The sequence below is a fragment of the Acinonyx jubatus genome, chromosome E4, assembly GCF_027475565.1.
Source record: "Acinonyx jubatus isolate Ajub_Pintada_27869175 chromosome E4, VMU_Ajub_asm_v1.0, whole genome shotgun sequence".
Lineage (NCBI taxonomy): Eukaryota > Metazoa > Chordata > Mammalia > Carnivora > Felidae > Acinonyx > Acinonyx jubatus.
Window position 1 is genome coordinate 54,345,083 of NC_069395.1, and position 12,292 is coordinate 54,357,374.

Below are 12,292 nucleotides of genomic sequence, written 5' to 3' on the forward strand. Positions count from 1 at the left end.
TGGAAAACAAAACAATAAGCCCAGGACCAGAAGGTGCCCTGACATGCAAGCCCCTGTAAGTAGCTGCCTTGCTTCCTGCCTAAGGAAAAATTCCTTCTAATTGTACAATCACAGTTGAGTGCAGTCTGGACCAATGAGCATGTCAGCTGTGCCTTCCTGTCCCAGATTCTTATAACTAAAGGAATGGATTAACAATCATGTGATCCTCCTGGCTTCAATATATCCTAGACCTTAAATCTGGGAAATTTCGTCTCCATTTCTCTTCAGCTGCCCACACCCTCTGAAGACAAACAATGCTCTACAAATATCTGTAGTTATCATTTGTCCTTCCCTTCTTCCAGTGTCTGTTCTTTCTTATTCCAAGAACATCTCTGACTTTCTTTCAGGTGCCATTCTCTTGCCCACCTTGAGATACAGCATCCCACTCACAGACTTCAACCATCAACCTACCACCTTTTCCCCTTAATCCTGGTGTGTTAGTCCTCCCTTATCTGAGGTTTCACTTTCTGTGGTTTCGGTTACCCAATGTCCACTGCAGCCCAGAAGCAGATGATCCTCCTGACTTATCATCACAAGGTCAGTAGCCAAACGCTATGCCACAATGCCTGTGTTGTTCACCACACTTCATCTTATCACATAGGCATTTTATCATCTCCCATCGTCACAAGAAGGATGAGTACAATAAGATATTTTGAGAGAGGTCACACTCACATAACTTTTATTTCAGTATATTGCCATTATGGTTCCATTTTATTAGTAGCTATTATTGTTAAGCTCTTGCTATGACTAATTTATAAATTAAATTTTATCACAGGTATGTATGTATGTACATATGTATGTACAGAAAAAGACACATATGTAGGGCTTGGTACTATCCACAATTTTAGGCATTCACTGGGGGTCTTAGAATGTATCCCCCATAGATAAAAGGGGACTACTGTACACATTTTCTCCAATTTCAGTAAACCTCCTCCCCCCCACCCCCCAAGTGCTCTGGCTTGCCCATCTCCTTTCAATTTTCAGTCAACACCATCTCTCCTCTTTTCTTTATCCTGGGCGCAAGTTCAGATTATATTTTTCTGTTTCCCCTGCAGTTAGGTGAGGCCAAATGACTGAGTTCTGGTCAATCAATGGAATGGAAATGCAAACAAATGTGTGACATTTTCAGGCTGGTCCTTAAAAACTTCCCTCACTCAGGCTTCTTTCTCTTTCCCATCTGTTAGAAGGATAAAGAAGATTCTAAAGTCCATGACTGACCATGTAAACCAGGGATAGATGCCCCTTACTCTCACCACCAGCATCTCAGTGACCTTCAGTGGATTGTTACAGCAGAGTCAATTAAACTGTTACTGTATTAAGCTACTGAAACTCTGGGGTTGTTTGTTACTTGGTTGACTTGTCCTAATACATCAATCAAAACTATTCATATGAGATTATACAATCTTTTATTTCAACCTGTCTTTTCAAAATTGTAACCCTTGTGTTCTCTTGACTTTATTTGCTGCCTTCCTGGAAAAACAAACTCAGCTCAGGATATCAATTCCATTGTCTGCTTTCTAAGCTTTATGCTACCTTCTAGCTATAAGGTAGAAGAGTAATTCATAAGACCAAAAGAACTGGTACTACCTCAGGTGATCCCCAACACTACCAGTCCACCTATTTTGACAACCTCCCCTATGTTTCTTGAGCTCTAGGAAACATCTAATACTAATCAGCATTCCCTCCTTGAAACCTTCTCTTTCATTGGCTCTCATTGTACTGCTCTCCAAGTTTTCCTACCTCTTTCACTTCTTAGACTGCTTTTCAGTTCCTCATTCTTCCCTCTTATTTCTCCATTACCCTTTAAATCCCTTACGTTCTTCTGTTTTTATCCATTGGAGACAACCTCATTTACTCCCATGACTTCCATGACTACCATGTACATACATTGACAGCTATAAAACATCTTCAGTCTAGACAAGTCTTGAACCTCAACCCTCCTGATATTTCCAATAGGCACAAAAAATGTATCTGGCTGAAGTCACCACCTTCTCCCATCTCCCCTGAAATCTGCTTTTCCTTCGCCTGCACTCCCTTGGTCAATGGATCCCCTTAGCCATAGCCTGAAAAGATGACACCCTCCTTCCAGCTCCACAATTATTTATAACTCTTCCCATCCTCTAAATATAATTTGGATCTGTCACTTCCACATACCTGTTGCTAGCAAAATTTGTATTTTCTTACCTGAATTATTTCAAAAACATCTCCACCAATTTCCAAACCTCTAGTTTTACTCCTCCAAATCATCCCATACGGCTGACACACAGATCGTTCTACCATACAAGTTAGAGGACATCCCTTTCCTACTGGATATCTCAATGGCTCCCTACTACCTTTGGAATAAATAATTCTCCATCTCTTCTCAACTCTAGACACTTTTATCAAACGTCCCTCTGGACATTTTTACTCCTGTCTCCCACAGTGACTCATATTCAATATATCTACCCTTCCTAACGCTGAATCCAAATCTGAGTTTCTTACCATATTTCTTTCTCCATGAACAGCATCTCCATTCATCTGTGCCTAAATCATATATCTAAACAGCATTGGGGATCATCCCCGGCCCTCTCCTCAACATCCAATTCATCGTAAATCCTTTAGACTCTTCCTGTTTATTATGTCCTGAATTCATCAGCTTCTCCTCAAACCCATCACACATAGCTTAGCCCAGATCACCATCATCTCTTGTCTGCAACAGCCTTCTAACTAGTCTTTTTCTAATCTCATCCTCTCTTCAAAACCTTTCACATGTAGGCAGAATAATCTTTCTAAGATGTTATGATTGTGCTTAAAACCTTACAATGATACTCCACGGCTTTCAGCAACACACACACACACAAAATAGCTGTAATGGAGCTTAGTTCCTAGTGAAGGAATATGAAAAAATAAATAAGATAACAAGATAATAGATGATGTCAACAAGGAGGGGCGGGATGGTGATTTTAGATCTTCGTGCTCAGGGCCAGCCTATTCCAGAAGTGATATTTCAGTGAGACCTGAAGGATCAGAAGGAGCTAACCTTGAAAGAGGAGGCCAACTTCAATTTGCTTACTTACCATCATCCCCACTGGGCTGTGAGCTCCTTGAGGATAGGACCCATGATTTATTCATCATTCTATTCTAAACATCTACCACAGGTTTGGGTACTCTTAAGTTTTGGATACATATTTGATGAGTGAAGGGATGAATGAAGGTTACAGTTAAATTACTGGGCAGTGCAACTTTAGGCTAATTGTGTGCTCACATTTTTTTGGACATATGTTGACATCAACTTGTGGAACTTCCAAGATGACAAATTTCTAGGAAGCCAAAAACTAATGGGATTGACTTTAAAGAGGAGTTTTACTTTCCTTAAATCCTTCTAAAATATTTCAGAGCAGATTCTGCACAGAAGAATCTTTTACAACCAGGAGCCTGAAGGGAATATCAGAATGGATAAACACTTGCTAGGATAGCACAGGATATTTCAGCCCCATCAACTCCAGGATCAGTTAACAGTCTGGGCTCCAATGGCCCCTGACTTTGAGCTTTTTGATAGGCCAAAACTTTTTGTAGAAACTGAAATCAACCTCAGACATTCACATTCATAAAGAAATGATTTCAAGTAATCATGGTTCATTTCTGCTCAGCAGCTAAAAACAATACAAGATTCTCTAAAATATACTATATTGCATTCAATGACTGAATTTGATCCTGATATATAAGATATACAGGTTCATAACACTTTACTTGCAAAGTAAAAGGTTTTTCTTTTAAAACAAACAAACAAACAAACAAAACAAAAATGAAGCAGCGAAACCTAACCTGACAGAAAAATATGTTTATCTTTCATTTAATCTACTTAGTGGGACTATGCATTTGTTTTACTGTAGAACCGTGATGTGTTTAATTAAAGGGTGCTGTCTCTGACCCCACAGGGATATTGGGTAATATAGGAAATATGCAATATACTTTTTTTCTAAACTCCAAAAAGTTCTGGCATTAAAGGTACATCTGACCGTAGGATTTTGGGTAGGGATCTGTATTCTATTATAACACTCACTCAATTCTATTTTCTTGAATTTTAAAACTTCCATAACGTATGGGCTTTTAAGTACTCAGGGAAAGTAAGTCACAGAAACACAATTAGCATTATTTTAGCATTTGGAAGCAATCTATAACTGAAAACTGTTTGGAGTTTCCTTTCAGATCTGATTTAAAATATGCATTTATGCCACTATACTCTCGCTTTTCCAATTAAGTATAAACTTCTACGAGCTAGCGCTTCTGACCATGAGGAAGGTTTTATAGATAAATCCTTTATACCACACATCTAGCCTTAATCTGGGCATTGCAAGCTTCAGAATAATTTGCCACAGCTTCTAATTTTCCCAAGTGTTTAATTGTTCTCATTTTATAACTTTTGTAATTTTCTTAGATTTTATATTTTTTCTCCCTGAAGTTTCAAGAACAGTACCTACCTGCTAACAGCAAGGTTTATACTGTTTGCAGGCATACACCCAGTATCCAGCTGCAAACCTCATTAGGTAAATTATTTCTGATTCTCATCAGAATCAATCATCCTACAGAAATGTTATCTATTTTTCTCATCACACAACTGAGCAAACTTGGGTTCAGTTTGTCCCAGGCCACATGGCTACTAAGTGACAGAGCAGAATTTAAACCCTGGAATGTCTAGTTCCAAAGTTTGTTTCTTCCAAAACATCATGAGGCAAATAATTGGCCCACGCTCCAATCTCAGTCTCAACTTGAGCACAATTGGAAGAAAGACTTTAAAGCTGCTTCATCCATGGTAGAAATAAGAGTGTAATTTTTTTGGTCTTTTTTTAATGTCTACGCCAGAAATTTGACAGTATCTTTACACTTCCATAAAATGAAGATACAATACCTGGTTTTAAAAGATTCAACTTTAAAGCCATGTAAGATAGAAATTGATGTAATTTTGGTTTTGTTTTATTTTTTTAAATAAATCCAAATAATTATAATTAAGTTGACTTATAACAAATACATCGAAAACCAGGGGTTTAATACCCACCTTTTACAAGCACCAACTACATTTATTGGAAACATTATCATACAAGTTGTAGAGAAAGGCTTACACCTTGTAACAACAGAGCATAAAGGGACAGAGATGAAGATCATTAATGATTTTAATTATTTTAAGGCCCATTAAAATTAGAGAAATAATCAAAGCACCCACAATGTTAAGGGTTTATTATTACAGCATTTTAGAGTTTACTAGTTCATACCTTTCAATCACAGCAAGTTATTAGCAGTGAAGGGATGAACCCTCTTAAGAGGATTTTTATATCAATGATAGAGTGTTAGGGACAAGACAACCTAAGTTAAAAAAAAATTAGTAGCAAGCGCTAGTTGAGTTAATCAGTTAAAGACAAACTCTGCCCTTGGGAAGCTAAATGAAAAAGCAACAGTAAAGCTTACAGAACTTAGCTCGTACAATTTGCCTTGAAGGCGGAAGATTGGTTCCCTGAAATAGCAAAGAATTATATGCTTTAGTTCAGAAAAAAGTTTTTAAAATAAAGTCTGTTATTACCTCTTCTCCTTTCAAAACAATGGAAAAACTTCTAGAGCAGAGGTTTCAATTTGTTCAATAATTGTACCTCTGAATTAAAAAAAAAACCTATAAAATCATCATTGTTTTGACTTGAAAAGAAATAACAATGCAAATATTCATTATCACATAAAACATAAAAGAAACAGCAAACTGTCAGAGTTAATGCAATCTCTGCAGAGCGCTATTAGTCAGAGACAGCTGGTCAGCCCAAAACACAAAAACTCAAAAGATCAGATCTTCTTAGGAATTAACATCTTCATTAACCAACAAAAATTTGGTATGGCAGCGATAAATCCAACAACTGCCTTCTTTTATGAGCTGTCCCTTCACTGTTACCAAGCTGTGCAAATGTGTGAACTAGTCAGCAGCATCAGAAGCTCATGCAACTACTCACCATATTTTAACCTTGAACTGACTCACAGATTCAATGTTAAATCAAATTTAGGGGTAACATAAACAAGCAAAGTAAGACACAAGGAGTCAATTTTGAAAAGCAGAGCAAGTAGCAGAAAAGTTATTTAAAATAAATCAATAAAGTTAAGTGCATAAGGTAGCAAAAAAAAAAAAAAATGCAACACACTCCAAAAACCTTAAAAGCAAAAACAAAACAAAAAGCTGCATTTTCAGCAAGATTTGCACATGATTAATTTGCATTAAAAAGCAGTCAATCAAGCGACTGAGTTCAAACTTTGGGGAGAGTGCATGCACTGATTATTTTAAAAATTCCTACCTGATTTCCAATTGTGTTTTTCTTGTGAACCTGACTGCTCCTCTGCTGAGCACTAAGAAAAGCAAAGGAGAAGAGCACTGAAGAAACTTTGGGAACAAGTAACAGATATTAAAATATATACAGGCTTTCAAAATATATCAACAACTGAAGCAGAGCAAATACCAAAACTCCAGGAAGGAAATTCTGGAAGCAGTTTAATTCTGGAAGCAAAACCAACTAAGGGGAATTAGTACCAATTAACAAGCCCAAAACAAAAACATAACACCACAGGATAAAAAGCTGTATTGCTACATCAGTGACAGGAGTTTGTGCAAGTATTTGTGATGTCCTAGTATGTATACAGAATAGTTGTACTGAAAATTAACAGTTAACACTTATTAAATATACATATCAAACAAATGTCATGTTCTAAGTGCTTTGTAGGTATTAGTGATTTTGATTTAAATTTCAATTTTAACCCATGAGATAGTTACTATTATTTTTCTCATTTTACAGATGGAGAAAATGAGTCACAGAGAAGCAAAGTGGCTTTCCCAAAGTCACTCAGCTAATAAGTACCAATTAGTCTGATTCCAGATCCCAAACTCTCTGTGAAATTACCCAAACTCAATGCTTTGAATTCTACATTCCGACAACTCCCACAGTGATCTCTAGCTTGGACCTTTCTCCCCAGCTCCAGACACATAAATGTTTTTGACAACTCATGCTTTCCACTTGATGTCTAATGCACATCTCAAACTTAATGTGCCAAGACTGAACTTATGATCTCTTCCCTAAAACCTGCTCCACCACAGTTTTCCCCTCCTCAATTAGTGGCAATTCCATATTTCCAAGTGCTTAAGCCAAAATCCTTGATTCTTCTCTCTCTCGCACTCCATATCCAATCACGAGCATATGCTATTGACTCTACTTTTTAATATGTATTTAAAATTCAACAATGTATTAAAATTCAACAGCTTGGGGTGCCTGGCTGGCTCAGGTGGTGGAGCATGAGACTCTTGATCTTGGAGTTATAGGTTGAAACCACATGTTGGATGTAGAGATTACTTAAAAACAAAAGTCTTTTAAAAAGAAATAAAATAAAATTCAACATCTTTTTACCACCTTCATTGCTAGCACATTGGTCCAAGCCACTGTCATCTCTTACTTGTGTGGTTGTGATCACTTACTCGGGTCTCTGTTTCCACACTTGTCCCCCTAACATTGATTCTCAACACAGAGGCCAGAGTGAGTGATCCTTTTAAAAAGGGGATCCTTGCCACTCTTCCGCTTAAAACATTCTATACTACTATGCAATACCATTCTACTCAGGGTAAAAGTCCTTACAATGGTACAGGCCCTACTCAAGTGACCCCCACCCTCTGCCTCTTTGAATCATCAACTCTCCCCACCTTGTTCACTGGAGAGGTCCAGCCACACCGACTCCGTTCTTTTTTTCGAGCCCACCAAGCATACTCCCACCTGAAGCCTTGATATGCTTCCCCCATACATCTGCATGGCTCTTGATAGCACCTCCTTCAAGTCTTTGTTCAAATTTATCTTTTCAGTGAGACCTACTATGATCACCCTATTCAAAATTGCATGCCTCCCTCCTCCAGGACTCTCATCCTCTTTATACTGTTCTATTTTTCTTTATGGCACTTTTCACCTTCAAACATACTATATAGTTTACTGATTTGTGTGTCTATTTTCTGTGTTCTTCCATTAGAATGTAAGCTCCTTGTAAGCAGAGGGTTTTGCCTGTTCCATATCCCCAGTGCCTAGAAACTACTTTGGCTTCAACAAATATCTGCTGAATGAAAAGTCCAATGAGACTGATATCATTATAACATGAGCAAAGAGGCGTTAAGAGCCTGATATGACCCCGACAATTTTACCCCAGAGCCCAGATATTTATATGTGAGGTTACTGTTTCTGTCAAAAGAATTGAAGGCTTTCTTTTCAGCTAATCCATGAGTAAACACCTATTGATACAAGAAAACACAAGTCATTGGTGGTAATTCTGAGAAGACTAGTAATAACTGAATCCTCTCACTGGTTGTTTAATAGTTTATAGAAGCTGTTTTGGAGATTGATGAAATAGTCTAAAACAGAGAAAAAGTAGATTAAAGTCATTAATCAACAATTTATTTAAAAAATTTTTTTATGTTTATTCATTTTTGAAAGACAGAGACAGAGTACAAGCAGGGGTGGGGTGGAGAGAGAGGGGGACACAAAATCTGAAGCAGGCTCCGAGCTGTCAGCACAGAGCCCGATTCAGGGCTCGAATTCACGAACTGCGAGATCATGACCTGAGCCGAAGTCAGACACTCAACCGACTGAGCCATCCAGGTGCCCCAACATTGTTTTAAGTTTATTTATTTTTATTTATTTTGATAGAGAAAGTGAAGGTGGGGGAGGGGAGAAGGGGGAAGAGAGAGAGAGAGAGAGAGAGAGAATCCCAAGCAGATTCTGCACTGACAGTGCAATGCAGGGCTCGAACCTACAAACTGTGAGATCATGACCTGGACCAAAATCAAGAGTCAGACCTTAACCAGCTGAGCCACCCAGGCACCCCAAACAAAAAATTAAAGTGATGGGATATTATGATTCAGGAGCACAGCACAAATCACACATTCAGAAAAGTTGTTCAAAATAGCAATCTTTTATAATCTCCAGTTCTTCTTAAACTGCTTCTCCTTACTCAAACTCGTGAAGAAATATATACTGCATTCAAATGAGGCTGGGGAAGGCACCAGTGATAAAAGGTCACACAGCATATGATTCCTTAAGATATTATGTGTGTATTTTTAGTTGTTTTTCAATTTGCTAATTTCAGGGTTTCAGCTTCTTCTTTCCTCATTATTGTTATTTTACTAGTTTTTAGTTAAATGCTTGCTTCCCTTAATCACTATGAAATTCATCTCTCTCCAATCATTTCTCTACATCATCCAAATTTAAATTATTCAGGTTTTTGTGGTGAAATTTTAAAGGAGACAAACTTTGTGTTAGGCTGTGGCCAGGGGTCTGATGCTTCCACACTGACTCCTGGCTTCTCACCAGGCCCTGAAGCATGGAGTGTGTCTGAACGTATTATTCCTCTGGGGCTTCAGATTTTGGCCATGCTTTCTTTCTCTATGGACTGCAGGTTTCTCCTCTTCTGGGAAGAACCGGGACAGCTACTATTGTAGTATGACCATGCCATCTTCCTGGCAATGGTCATCCATTCCAACCACCATAATTCTCTTTTAGGGTTTTCTTAAGGGGAAATGTTTTAAAATAAATCACTGACTATTATGATCATTTCAAACTATGATAGATCCATGGGTGTTTAAAGTAGGCAAACTATTGGGGACCTTTGAATTATGTGTAGGTCCCCTTAAATCACATAAGAGAACAAAACAGAACATAAAGCAAAAGCAGAGATTGTTGATGACTCCCTGTGCTACCTTAATAAAAAAAAATATGGCTCTTATGGCTCTTAGAGTGTGTGTGTGTGTGTGTGTGTGTGTGTGTGTGTGTGTGTGTGTGTGTATTTGCGTGTATAGATAGATAGAAACAAAGGGTGGGGGGACTGGAGTAGCTGTTTCTTAGGTTCCTTTTATTTATTATTTCTTTTAATGAGAGAGGGAGAGTACATGTACATGAGCAGGGGAGAGAGTCAGAGGGGGAGACAGGGAGAGAGAATACCTTGAGCAGGCTCCATACTTAGCCCAGAGCCTAACGTGGGGTTTAATCCCCCAACCCTGGGATCATGACCTGAGTCAAAATCAAGAGCCTGACACTCACCAGACTGAAGCCACCCACGTGCACCTCTTAGGTTCCTTTTACATCCAAGATTCCTTGAGATGCAAAGTTATTTTCAGAAGCTTATGACCGACATTAGGTGAAGAGACTTTGCACTGACAGAAACTTTATCTACTCTGCAATCCTAGTTAGGATCTACCATATTCCAAGAATATGCAAGAAGAAAAAGAGATTTATCTTATAAGCCAATCTCAAATATTAGTGTTAAAACAAACACTAAATTAACTGTACTTTTGACCTAAAGAATAATCTTTTCACAGCAACTGGCCCCATAAAAATACTTATTAATGATGCATTTAGGTACTTGAAGTTACCCCATAAACAACATAATAAAAACCAAACTGTCTAGTTAGAAAACATTCTTTATCTTAACTCTTATATATGCAATGATGATTGAACTGAAAGCTTTTCAAAATATTTATTTAGAAATGGGAAGACTTCTGGGAAAATGGCAGAGGAGGAGGATCCTAACCTCACCTGGTCCAATTAACATACCTAGTAACAGCCACATCAGCACAACCAAAGCAGAAAATGACCTGAAGAATGGCAGAAGAGACTTTCCACAGTTAATTGTAGAGAGGAGGCCACATCAAAAAAAGGTAGGAGGGGCAAAGACATGGTGGGAAACCAAACTCCCAGTGAGACTAATCACAGATGGGAGGGACACTACAAGCACGGAGAAGGTAGAGAAACAGACTCCATCCCAGGCACCCCAGGCACAGAGGACCTGCACTAGAAATACAAGTGCCCGTAACATTTGGCTTTGAAAACTAGTGGGGCTTAACTTCATGAGTTTTTTATAACCAGTGGGGCTTAACTCCAGTACTTTAAAAGTCGGCAGGCTTAGTTCTGGGAGATGTGGAAAGCAATAAGAAACTGCGTCTCTGCGCTAATGAGACAGGACAACAAACAATCCCACCAAGATATAGCACAGAAGCAGCAGTTTGAAAAGTGCATGGGGTTTATGGGCAGGAGAGTTATTTAGTAATCTCAGAATGCATGCTGGAGTGACAGAGAGCTTTAGGAGACTTCTCCAAGAACAAAAGAGCTGGCAAGTGCCATTTCTTCCCACTGCCCCGCCAACCCCTGGCCCAAGCCTAGGTAGCCAGACACCTGTGGAAACCAGCTTGAGCACCCTCCACCTATCTTGTTGACACCGTGCACTTCACCCCTGCATTCTCCTGTGGATTCAGCCCATCCAACCTGCCTCGTTCTACCAGAGTCCCTCCAAAGTGGCTCCTCCTGCATCTCATCCTGCAAGCGGCCGCAAAAGGGGCTGGCAACACTCCAAGGTGACTCCTGCCCTGGTGAGAGGGGAAGAAACTACACACACCAATCCCACTGCAGCCCCAGCAGCTGGCCTTACCCCTGGCAGGCTGGACAGAGTGCCCTGCTGATCAGTGCATCTGCAGCCCCAGCAGAGGGTCTTGGTCTCACTGCCAGCACCCCCCACCACAAAAACCTCCAAAGAGGCAGTGCGAGGAGAGAGCCCTGCAGTTTGAGGTTACTTTGCAGCCCTAACAAACAGTCCTCTGGCCTGACTGCTGACATCACCCAGCTACAAGTCCACAGGGACCTCCAACTGGCCTCCTAACAGCACAGGGACCAAATCTTGCCCACAACAGGTAAAGTGAGCCACTGCAGCTGACTGGACTGAAGGCAAACAAGGTTTAACCACAACAGTAGGGTGCATGGAACCCACACAGGAGACACCCCGAAGCTCCTGGTTCCGGTGAACAGAGGATGTTGTGCCACAGAGCACCATAGGACCTCTTCCTCATAATGTCACTACTTTCAAGATCCAGGAAACATAACTGCCTTTCCCAATACATGGAAACAAACATAGATAGGAAACAAAATGAGGAGACAGAGGAATATGTCACAATGAAAGAACAGACAAAATCACAGCAAAAGAGCTACATGAAACAAAGGCAAGCAATATGCCTGATTAAAAAAAATCAAAATAAGGGTCATAAAGATACTTACTGGACTTGAGAAAAGAATGGAGGCTCTCAGTGAGACCTTCAACAAAAAGATAGAAGATAGAAAACAAATAGAACCAATCAGAGATGAAGAATTCAATAAATAAAATTAAAAATACACTAGAGGCATCAATAGTAGCTTTGAGAAGGCAGAAGAATGGATCATAAAGCTGGAAGACA

General features: G+C 39.3%; 1 protein-coding gene across 1 annotated transcript in view; it reads right to left on the reverse strand.

Moving 5' to 3' along the window:
- DNM3 (dynamin 3) overlaps positions 1 to 12,292 on the reverse strand; it is a 575,248-nt gene that overhangs the window by 285,587 nt on the left and 277,369 nt on the right. The window contains exons 18-19 of the mRNA XM_027046371.2: positions 6,345 to 6,396; positions 5,498 to 5,527 (exon numbers count right to left, since the gene is read on the reverse strand). Coding sequence (XP_026902172.1) covers positions 5,498 to 5,527; positions 6,345 to 6,396 — 82 coding nt within the window. The remainder of the gene's footprint in view (positions 1 to 5,497; positions 5,528 to 6,344; positions 6,397 to 12,292) is intronic.